The 12,225-nt window shown below is 39.0% G+C and overlaps 1 protein-coding gene across 12 annotated transcripts in view; it reads right to left on the bottom strand.

Annotated features, from left to right (window-relative positions):
- The window catches only part of LOC131436062 (neurabin-1), a 149,579-nt gene that overhangs the window by 37,485 nt on the left and 99,869 nt on the right, over positions 1-12,225 (bottom strand). For 11 of the 12 annotated variants that reach the window (XM_058604511.1, XM_058604516.1, XM_058604517.1 and 8 more), the window contains exons 4-5: positions 10,384-10,404; positions 9,352-10,295 (exon numbers count right to left, since the gene is read on the bottom strand). In XM_058604511.1, the coding sequence (XP_058460494.1) occupies positions 9,352-10,295; positions 10,384-10,404 (965 nt within the window). The remainder of the gene's footprint in view (positions 1-9,351; positions 10,296-10,383; positions 10,405-12,225) is intronic. The other variant, XM_058604515.1, reaches the window with a different exon arrangement.

Below are 12,225 nucleotides of genomic sequence, written 5' to 3'. Positions count from 1 at the left end.
AAAGACTCGTATGGTATAAGATTGAAACAACGTTCGAACCTTCTGAAACACGGGTATTCGAGTACTCGGATTCAGACTTACAATTCTGATAGCGAATCTGAAGTAACACATCACTCAATATGTCGTGTGACTGACACACAGATGGCGCTATCATTGTCAAACCCATATGACGTTTATGAAGTATCAACTTCCAAAAGACTATGTGTTAAATTTCATGACATTTTGATCAGTCAGAAAAAAGTGTCAGCCATTTAAGTAATGCTACTTTTGTCATTTTTAAAACAATTTCTTGTGTAAATTTTCCATTGCTTCTTGGTGAAGAAATGACTAGATAAGCTCAAAAATGGCTCATACTCGTGGAAATCAGTCGTACAGACACCATCATCGAACGTTCTGGTCGTCCAATTGAGATGATTACTCTAACAAACATAAAAAAGGTCAAAATTTTGTTCATATATAATTGCGTGATATAGCTGAGGCCTTTAAGATATAAAAAAAAAGATTTTTTGCCACGATATGGGACAATGGATGAAACATGGATCCATCTTCGATCACTTCGGAATCAAAAAGACCAACATCTGAGTTGATTACAACCGGCGCACTACGTCCGTAACGTTCAAAGGCACAACCGTCAGATTATGGTTTCAGTATTTTGGGAAGCACATGATACTCCCGGACCTAACAAAGAAAAAGTCGATTCTTCACCGTGAAAACTTTTTTATTCTTTAGTATTTTCTCCATTTAGAGCGATACACTTGACCCATCGGTCCTCCAACATTTTGATGCCCTTTGAAAAAAAAAAGATTTGTTAAGGCCTTCGAAATAGGCAAATCATTCAATTTCATCGTTGATTTTTTGCATGAATGGGTTGGTGCGTCTTTTTCTCCATAGCTTGATGAAAACTAGAACTCGTCTGATACGATCAGCTGTTATTCAAACATTAATTTGGTATTATGCCATTCAGAGACTTATTCTCAACTAAAATATACATGGTCGATTTGAACAAATTATAATCCGAATTGCTTCCTCATCCACCGTATAGTCCTGATCTGGCCCCCATTAAAGACTGTCCCAGAAAGTATGAACGCAACGAAAAACCGCTGCAATTTCGCAATGGTTAAAAATCTGTCAATTTTTATGGCTGCGTCCTGTTGTTTACACTCTTCTCTAACCACTTGTGCAGTTGTTTATTCGTTTTCATTAGTTTGTTTCGAAATGCGTGGACTTTCAGCAGAACAACGTCGAAAAATTGCGTACCAATGATGCACAGAACGCGGACTGTCACTGAGAAAGATAACAAAAATGGAAAGAGTAAGTGAAGAAGCCATGCGAAATGCAATCAGGAAGTTCGGGTCGAAAAAATGGCCCTGCTAACCCTCAGTTGGATAAACGTATACTGAAGGCGTTCGAGCAAAAGAAGGAGGTTTCAGTTCGGGATGTTGTCAAAAAAGTGGGCACTTCGAAGTCAAATTTTTTTCGTGCTAAAGAACGTTTGAATCTTCGAACCTATAAGAAGCAGAAACAACCAAAACGTAGTCCGAAACAAGAAGCATCGATCAGGCCGAGGGTTCGAAAGCTGTACAATACGATTCTTGCTGGAAATTTGAACTGCATAATCATGGACGACGAAACCTACGTGAAACTCGATTACAAATCCTTGCCGGGACCATAATATTATACGGTGCGGGAAGGGCAAGTGTTAAACCAATCCGAGACATCGATTGAAGTCGAAAAATTTGATAAGAAAGCTATGGTCTGGCAAGCGATTTGTAGCTGCGGTGAGATTTCGAAACCCTTCATCACCAATGCTTCAATGAACAGCGAAATTAACATGAAAGAATGTTTACAAATACGACTTCTACCCATGATTCGAAACCACAAGGATCCTGTTATCTTCTGGCCAGATCTTGCTTCTTGCCACTACTCGAAATCAACGGTAGAATGGTATACTACCAAAAATGTCACTTTCGTCCCAAAAGACATGAATCCACCAAATTGCCCACAACTTCGACCAATTGAGGAATTTTTGGCATTAACGAAGGCACATCTTAGGAAACATGTCTCGGCAGCCGAAACCATTCAACAGTTCGAATAAGATTGGAAAAAAGTGTCAAAACTTGTCGCCAAGTAGTCTGTACGGAATTTAATGAGGAACGTTCGCAAGAAGGTGCGCCAGCTAGTCTACGATGGCTAAGTAGTAAATGTTGAGAATAATATTCTGTTGTTGTAGTCTAATATTATCAGCATATCGAAAAAAATTTGAATATCTAACACTTGTGAATTATTTACAGCGAAACCAAAGTGCGTCCATACTTTCTGGGGCAGTCTTTAGGACTACCACATCAGAAGCATCACTCGCCCGGCGGTAATTTTACTTGAGTAAAAATGATCCTGCGTTTAGGAAGAGTTATTTCATTTATCTCTGGCTTGTTATATGCAATACTTGCGTTTTATTACCTGTTTCTGGAGACATAACTGAGAGATCTAATTACTAGAAATTTAACAATGCGTGGGTGATGCGCATTGTTTTATCTAAGTGTGCTGACAATATTTAGAATAAGGTTTGTTTTCTACTCTTCCAGCATGAATAGTTATTAAAATCTCAGTAAATCCACGTCGAGTAGTAGTGACAGTAAGAGTAGTAGTGAAAACTGAATGTTGTTTTGAATAGGCTACTCCCGAAAAGTTTTCTTGGTGTAGTCGGTTTTCGTCAGTTTCCAAACCCCTGGACTTTACTCCAACAGCAATATGAAATGGAGTTGATGTTGTAATACTCGATGGCGTTTTTATCCTCACCGGTTTAATTTTTATACATGGCGTATATATGAAAGCTGAAGAAGGAAAACTAATCAAATTTCTTCCATGACTTATGGTTATGCTGTGATATTTCTGTCTAGAAGTGGCATACGTCAAGTACAGTTCAAATGCTCAGAACGGTAGTCAATCGATTTGATAACCGAGTCCCACGATGTCAAGGACAATTATTTTATAAGAACAATCTACAAAAATGGAAATGACTGCCTAGTTATAATAGGCGACTGATTTAAAATAGTCGAAATGCATTGGTAAATTTCTAACAAAATGATAGTTTTTAAACTTAATCAATCTCAGCCGGTTACCGAGAGAGAAACAGGCAGTTATTCTAATTGAAGGTCAATCAGTCCTAAACTGAGCTCTATGATAATGATAAAAAAGACGGTAGTTAGCTTGTTCGAATTTATAATTGCTTATGTTAGCAATTAATTATGCTCTGAAGCTACTCTCTTTCTAACAGTTTCACGACAAATTTTTAACTTTCTGGTCCTAATCTCCTATTTCATATCTAACTATCACAATAGATACCTAGACAGTTCAAATGTTTCAACTAAAAATATTCAAGGCAACCAAGACGATTCCAGACGTTGCCATTCGAAGGATTCGAAACCTACTTAGACTATATAACTCGAATTTCTCCCGGCCAGATTCCTAGTTGGTCAAACAAACACTAAACAAAGCATTGAACCTGCATATTTAGTAAGAAGATATTTGTGCTAGATCAATAAAATTACGTACATTGTTCTAGTGGAACAATTTTGTTTCGGACGCCACAAATTTGGCACACAACCATCCAGACGGCTTAGAACGGATTAGCATTAAAAAACTACATTCAAAATTTAAGTTAGTAAAAAAAAACGTGTGGAATAAAGAAAACAACAAACAACTGAGCGAAGCACATTCAACGCAATCTTCCCTAACGAATCACGTCATAAGAATAAGCGGTGAGGAACGCGTATAAATTGAGCTCACCACAACCTATAGTTTTGAAAGAACGAGAAATGACACGAAAGAAGCAAACTAGGGTAAAGGCTCCCTATTTCATCTCATTTGTAAGGACGTTACATTAAAACCCTGATTTAACCACTAAAATCACTACGATTTTATCATATTTCTGCTTAATTCGTCTTGCTCCACATTGGGAATTGGTTCACATTCCTTGGAAATTAAAATAATATTCAAAAAATCAGCTAAAAACACTTCTGATATGTTCACTACTGTGCTCCTAATTTCATCTCAAAGGTTTTGTATTCATCCTATCGCTGGTCCTTTATTCATCCCATAAATTAGCAATGACGACAGCAATCAAAACCAAAATATTGCACTATTACACTCTCAGGCTCAAAATGTCAGAATTTTCCTTAAAAAGGGCCTAATGCCAACTATGACACAACACACGATATTAAAAAAAACAGTTTGGAATCATTTCGACGTTTAACATTTTTTTGGATCGTTTTAATTACCTTTCGATTCAAATTTAAAATTTTACTCTGCAGTTTCAGTTATTTTGAAGAATTTAAAAAAAAAACAAAAATAGAATTGTTACTATTTAGGCATTAGCCCTTTTAAAAACAAAATGTAGAACCAGAGATGCCATTCATTCAGATTTATCTGTATTGTATAGATTTTTGCGTTCGCGTTCGTTAAATCAGATTACAGATTTTCTAAATTTAATACAGATTTGTAAAGGTTCATAAAAAGTGAGAAGTAAAACGTTAGACTTTTCTCTCTGAGTGTCTATTAGTATTTGATTACAGTACTTCTTTAAAAGTTTATTAATCAACGGACAAATCACATGTTAAAATGGAAATCTTTTGTGGAAATGTTTGATGATAAACACTGATAAACATTTATATTTCAATGTTAAACCAATTTGAACTGATTCATTTTATTAGTGAAAACAGATAGAGAAGATACATATTTTCCATGAAAATATCTGGCATCTCTGTGCACAGCCGATGAAACACACACACACTTAACAGTGTTATGGTGACGTATAGCGGAAAGAAACCAGTGCTACTAGATTTGCCCCAATGGTTATTTCATTAGTATTTAACACGCTCTCTCAGGTAATATTCGAAGCCGAAACAATTTTATTGAAATATAAATATCAACAATATAATTAATCTAATGTCACGGATACCAAAAAAAATACTTGTTGATGATGATTTGAAGAAGAAAAACAATTTTTTATGTAACATTATGAGAAAACTTGGCAACTTTGCGAAACCAAATGAAATGAAAACAAAGCGCAATCAAGTGAACTAAGTGAAAAACTTTCATCCCATCTTCTTGAAGACTTTTATTGATTGTGGGGAGTTTCAGAAGTAAATTGAACAAACTTTACTAGTTATGAAGTCATTCAGCATTCAATAGTAGTGTAATTGTGCGAAATAGTGATCATGTTTTGAGACGAATCAGTTAGTAGATATTCAGAAACAGGCGAACTGTAAATCTTGAGACGGAAATGTGTCCTAAATTGAAAAGTGAGTTTGTTTTAAATGAAAAAAACGATCACCGAAGAATTTAAAACCATTTCTACCAATGAGAAAGTGTGACAATAGCTTGAATAATTATTATAAAATATTCTACAGTTTGGTTCAGGTACGTTGTAAGATATTATTCATGTTAAAAGTAATAAGGTGAAGGGATGAGATGAAAATTGGAGCTAAGATGAAATAGGGAGTAGTTACCCTATTTCTTCCATATTAGTCCATTATTAATAGGCCAAAGGAATAGAAATATAGAAGAAACAAAAGACCTTCTGTTGAACGACGCGACAGAAAAGTAAAAGTGTTTTCTGGTAACTGAAAGTGTAAAAATAAGGTCTCCTGCAATTGTGATCTTTTACGATATGGAGGCAGGAACCCAGTGGATCTACTTTTAGCTACTTTTTTTGAAACCGGATTACACACAGCCTCTAGGCTGATCCTGTCCGAAGCAAAATAACATAGGTACTATCAATCTCCCATTGAACCCCAGTCGCTTTTGAGAAGATCCTCTATAAGGAGTGTATCAACAATAAGCTATTCACATACATTTATGTTGTACGCATGTATTTGTGATGGTTTTTTCATGCTCAGATCATAGCATGCTGTGCGTTTGGCTGTCAGCTTTCGTTTGTTTACTTGTTAGTGCGGTTGAAATTCTGCGTTTTCAAAATGTCGCGTATTGAAAAGTTTGTGAAAATTAAGGTTTTGGACACATGGCCAAGTGAGAAGGGTATTGCTATGCGAGAACTGGCGAAGCGGTTTGGAATTCATCATGCCAGTGTTAAAACCATTATCAATAAGTTTGGGGAACATTATTCTTAGGATGAGCTACCAGGAAGAGGCAGAAAACTCGGTTCTTCCAACCCGAAACTGGGCCAGAAAGTTGTATCTCTAATCATGAATAACAAATCAATGTCAATACGTGATTTTGCCAAAACAGCAGGAACGAGTGTCGGAATGGTCCAGCGTATCAAGAGGCGAAATCACCTAAAGACCTACAAGAAGCAGACAATATCGGAAAAGTGTAAAACAGAAGAAGCAAGCAGCAACAAGGGTCCGGAAATTGTATTCGCGTCTTTTGCAGTGTCCGGATGCATACGGATGCATCTTGTTCAATATTGCCCTGGAAGGTGTGATTCGAAGAGCGAGGATCGACACGAGTGGCACGATCTTCCGAAAGTCCGTACAACTTTTTGGCTTCGCTGACGATATTGATATTGTGACACGTAACCTTGAGACGATGACGGAAACCTACATCGGACTGAAAGCTGAAGCTAGGCGTATCGGACTGGCCATAAATGCGTCGAAAACAAAATACATGAGAGGAAGAGGCTCTAGAGAAGAAACACTACGCCTCCCACCACGAATATTGATAGACGGTGACGATATCGAGGTGGTTGACGAGTTCGTGTATTTGGGCACACTGGTGACCGCCGATAATGACACCAGCAGAGAAATTCATAGACGTATTTTGGCAGGGAATCGTGCGTACTTTGGACTCAGAAAAACCATTCGATCAAGAAAAGTACGCAACCGCACGAAATTGACCATCTACAAAACGTTCATTAGACCGGTTGTTCTCTATGGCCACGAGACCTGGACTATGTTGGCAGAGGACCAACGCGCCCTCAGTGTTTTCGAAAGAAAGGTACTGAGGACCATCTATGGCGGAGTGCAGATGGAAGACGGAACGTGGAGACGGCGTATGAATCACGAATTGCAACAGCTGCTAGTAGAACCACCCATCGTACGGACAGCTAAAATCGGATGTCTACGATGGGCTGGGCATGTCATAAGGATGTCGGACGACAGCCCAGTGAAAATGGTTCTTGAATCTAATCTGACTGGTACAAGAAGAAGAGGAGCGCAGCGAGCAAGGTGGATCGATCAAGTGGAGGGTGATCTCAGAAGCATCCGTGCCTTGAGTGGCTGGCGACGAGCAGCCATGGACCGAGTTATGTGGAGACGTATGCTTGATACAGCAAAGGACACCCCAGGCCTATAGCTGTTAGGTAAGGTAAGGTACGACATAGAGCAAAAACCCAGTGGATTTGTGCTGTACGTATGTATTTGTGATGGTTTTTTATGCTCAGATCATAGCATGCTGTGCGTTTGGCGGTCAGCTTTCGTTTGTTTACTTGTTTGAGCGGTTGAAATTCTGCGTTCACCTGAAGACCTACAAGAAGCAGAAAATCTCGAAATAAAGTGTAGAACAGAAGAAGCGAGCAGCAACAAGGGCCCGGAAATTGTATTTGCGTCTTTTGCAGTGTCCGGATGCATACGTTTTGATGGACGATGAGACTTATGTTAAGGAGGACTCAAAAACCCTTCCAGGTCCATAATACTTTACTGTCATCGTTGGGGAGGATGTGAGCGATGCGGACAGGTCGATTCAAGTGGAGAAACTCAGTCGAAAAGTACTGGTATGGCAAGCAATATGTTCCTGTGGTTTGAAGTCAACCATTTTTTACACTACGGGAACTATAAATACAGAAATCTATCGATCTGAGTGTCTCCAGAAGAAATTGCTTCCTTTGTATAAGAAGCATAGGACACCTCCACTGTTTTGGCCGGATTTAGCGTCGGCTAACTATGCCAAAACCACTCTCAATTGGCTTGCGGAAAAGGGTATAAATTTCGTTCAATCCACCGAATTGCCTTCAGCTTCGACCCATCGAACGTCACTGGGCAATCGTGAAGAGGGTCTTCAAGAAGACTGGTAAGGTAGCTGGGAACATGCAGGAGTTTAAAACAATTTGGGCTCAAGCGTCCAAAAAATGCGATGCAACACTCGTCCGGAACTTGATGAAGAGCGTTCGATCAAAAGTTCGAAAATTCGTGAAGGAATAACTTAAATTTCATCCCGTTTTCATTATGCTCAAGATTAAACTCGTACAATAAAGGATCCAGTTTTAGTTTGAATAAAATATCGTTTTTTATCATAATTTGAAGGAAAAATTTGTGGATAGCTAATTTTCGATACACTCCTTAATCGAAACAAAAATAAAATATCATTAGAATAGTTGGTGTAGAATAATTGGCAAGTGTGTGTTGATTCGTGAAAAGTGCTATTTATTGAATAATGCTGCTTCGCGAAACTAAAACATATTGAAGTGACGGAAACTGGGAATTTACCGCCAAAAACTAAAGCATTAAACGATGTTAACCGATCGAAGCGCCATCTGCATATCATTGTCGGTGTTATTAGGCTCAAACATAACGAAAATAGATTGTGGTCGTTGGTTAGAAGTTACAATCCAGAGTTAACCGAGTTTCGGATGGAATTTGGTATTTTAGTAGGAATAAAATAATAAAAACACAATAAAACTGCAACGTATTCTCGGTAGCCGGCTGCCCAGAGCAATAAACACATGATATTATAAAAAAATTCTAAAAAATAACCCCTTCTTGTGATGCTTGTGGAAATTCAGAGGATTCTTGTGGTAACTTGCATTGAACTAACAATCCTACCTTCCCAAGCAAATCTACATTCGGACGTGGCCGGCGTCGGTTTACACAATGGGAAACTATGTGCTATTCCCAAGCAAGTTGTTTCAGAAAAACATTTGGCAAGCTCAATAATAACGGGGTAGAAACACACTGGTGGTCTCTAATTATAATTCTAATGATTTTAATTATAAATCAATTTATTCATCTTTTTCCAGTTTCACTCGAAGAAAAGTCACATCTAGATAGATTGAACAATAGACTCAAATAAATCATTTAAAAGGCCTGACAATGTCTTTTCAAAACCGTATTAGAATTTATAAATCGTTAAAAATATAACAAAAAAATTACATTGATTCGATTTTTGGCAAAAAAAAAGGTTTTTCTTAGTTCGTCACACGACTTATTGAGTGATGTGTTAGTTATGATGATAAATGGCATTCCGTTGTCAGGTAAAAATCTACATTTTTTTTCGAGAATTTTCGAGTGCTTCGCATTTTCCGTTGTGCGTTATTGCACAGCATGGATACATGGAAGCCAATGAAAGTAAAGACTACAAACGTCACTGAGAAGAACTAACAATTATACGTATACTCACCGATAATACTCAGCCCCAACCCTTCGGGACCTTTCATCAGTTCCACCGGGAAAACGTCCATCTTCTCGACCCGCTTCTCGAGTTCGTACTCGGCCGATGCCGCCACCGGATCCACGTCCTCGTTCCGCCGGTCGTAGTCATTCACCGAGAAGGTGGAAAACACCTGCATCGGGTTCGTGCTGAACTTCACCTTGGTGCTTTTCTTGATGATGCGACAGTCCTCCTCCTCGTCGTCCCGATCCGAATCCAGCAGACCGGGAACTTCCATCCAGAAGTTGCCATCCTCGTAGAAGTGCACCCCATCCGGATTGACGAACACTTCCTTACTTTTTACCGGTGGATATTCCGGTATGAAGAAGCCCGAGTTGTTACTTTCATCCCCGGATACGTCCGCTTCGGCATCGTTCGCCTGTTGTTCTTCCTGCTTGCTGAGGTTCAAACTATCCGACGTGGTTACACTTGGCATGGAGGAATCGGCCGATACGTACGAATCTTGCAGTATCGACGAGGAGTCGAGGATGGTTTGATTGAGGAGATCGGTCGTGTTGTTGCCGAGACTCGTTTCCTCATACTGACTAGTGGAATTGTTACGACTTGGTGGTGCCGGTGGTTCCAATGTGGTCCCCCCAGCATGTCCATTGACCTGAACTGCGGTGGGAGCATGGGGCGGTGGCGGAGGTGGCTTTTCTCTGGATGTGGCGGAGGCAGTCTTCGGCGCCTCCAGAACATCCCGCAACCAATCCGGCTCGTCGGAAGTTGAACCCTGATGGGTTATTCCTGCTACCGGAGGTGATGACGGTTGGGCGCAGGATTGTTCCTCCGGTTCCACCAGCGGCAGTGGTGGCGGTTTCTGCTTTTCAGAGTCAGTTTCGACTTTGGTTTTGTTGTTGAGCAAAATTTGTTCCACTTCGCGGGCCTGTTCGTCCGAAAGAAGCGGCTGTTGTCTGTTCGGGATTAAACAATGGAAGATAGTTAGCAAACAGAGTTTACAATTTGTTACCAGGTAGCGACGAAAAATGGAGGAAAAGTTACCTGATTTTGTACTCCAAAATACTACAAACAGATAGATCAATAGCAGGCACAATTAAACAGGAACAGCGGGTAGTAAATGAGTATCGAGTTCAGGACGTTGAATGGTTGAGTGTCGGTTTTCATTCATTTTTTTTGTGAACAGTAATACAGCACAGCATAAATAGAAGAATTCAGCAAGCATGTCGTGATGTTTGGATGATGTTGTTGTGATATTTATAGTGAATAGGATTCAATTAACACAGGTGTGACGGAGTACAAACATGCGAGATTTTCAACATATATGAAAATATTTAAAACAGAGTGTTGCAACACAGGAAACGAGAGCGAGGTCGTGAAGAAGGTGAAGATCCGGAAACGATACATATGATAAAATAAAATAAGAAATTTAATAGGTATGCTAGCTAGAAGGACACATTTCAGGTGTGCGACATCAACCGAATAGAAACGTCTAGCTTAACTTGGATGATGTGTGTTTAACAGTATTCCGACTGACAGGCTAATCGAGGTGGGTGGCAATATTGGCGACATCCAAAGTACATGGAATAACTTTTAATTGCGGACTAATTAACAGAGCTAGCTACCGGCATCGTCAAGAAACAGAGAAAGGTAATGAAAGTGAGCCAAAATTTGATTGATTGACTGAGCGGAGTTACCTCCGGAGAAGTCGAACAGCATAATTTTGTGTATACTTAATCAGTTCTGTGGATGAAATAATCGAAGAATCGGTAACATAAAAAACTGCTTTTGACCCCCTAACAGTGATGAATATTTTTATTTGTTACCCTAAATTCTAGTTTTTGAATACTAACAATTAATACAATCTTTTTAATCACCGTGGAATATTCCAAGTTATGAGAAAGTGCTATCTGGTCACGGAATGTCTGTATTGCTCGCCGTTGGCACTGTTTTACCTCAAGGTAGCCACCAAAAACCGTTGATGTTTTTACTCTATGACAAAGATCTCATTTGGAAATGCTACCATCTATTGAACGCTTATTATATAGTAGGAATTTTTCGCAAGAATTGACACTAAAGCAAAATGATACCAAGTCGATAAAATTGGTCCATCGAAAATCTTCTGTAACGTTTGAACGGTATGAACAGAAAACCTGAAATTTCAAGTATATCTTATTCATAGTGTGTAGTTTACATCTGCCAAGTTTTATAGTTACTCATACAGTAGTTCGTTAATTAGTTAATAAAGTCGCCATAACTAAGCTCAGTTTTTGCAATGACTGAGTGGAAACATATATTGGAGAAGCCAAATGAATGAGAAACTCGCAGAAACGATATTTTTTTAGAAAAAGATATCACGGATTGCATAAGAACGCAGGTTCGAGTCCTGACTCTGAGTGTATCTTTTTCCAAAAAAAAACATCATTTCTGTGAGTTTCCCATTCATTTGGCTTCTCCAATATACGTCTCTACTCAGTCATTGCAAAAACTGAAAATGGGTGATGAGAACCTTCAAGGGGCTTTTTAGTGTTCGAAGGAAGCAAGGGAGCAGTCGTGAAACTAGTTCAAGAGTCGTCCAAACATGTCAATTCAAGGTGTCACTAAAAAGTCCAAGGTTTAAGACGTAGCAAGTATATTTCATTGCCAAGTTAGAATTCAATGTTTGAGAGAATAAATTATCGAAATTTGTAAACAAATTTCTGATCTGGCCAGCGGTTTGAGGATGTGGTGAAATAAGCTCTTCCTTTATCACTTCCGGAGCAATTAATGATGCAATTGACACGGAACAGTGCCTTAAAAAGCGTTTCTTGTCATTCATGAGGAAGCACAAAGGATTAACTCTGCCTTGGGTTGATCTAGCTCGAAAGGCGTTGGAGTGGTGCCGAG

This window comes from Malaya genurostris, chromosome 3, assembly GCF_030247185.1.
Source record: "Malaya genurostris strain Urasoe2022 chromosome 3, Malgen_1.1, whole genome shotgun sequence".
NCBI classification, from domain to species: domain Eukaryota; kingdom Metazoa; phylum Arthropoda; class Insecta; order Diptera; family Culicidae; genus Malaya; species Malaya genurostris.
The sequence above is the reverse complement of the archived record's forward strand: the minus strand, read 5'-3'. Positions and strand labels throughout refer to the sequence as shown.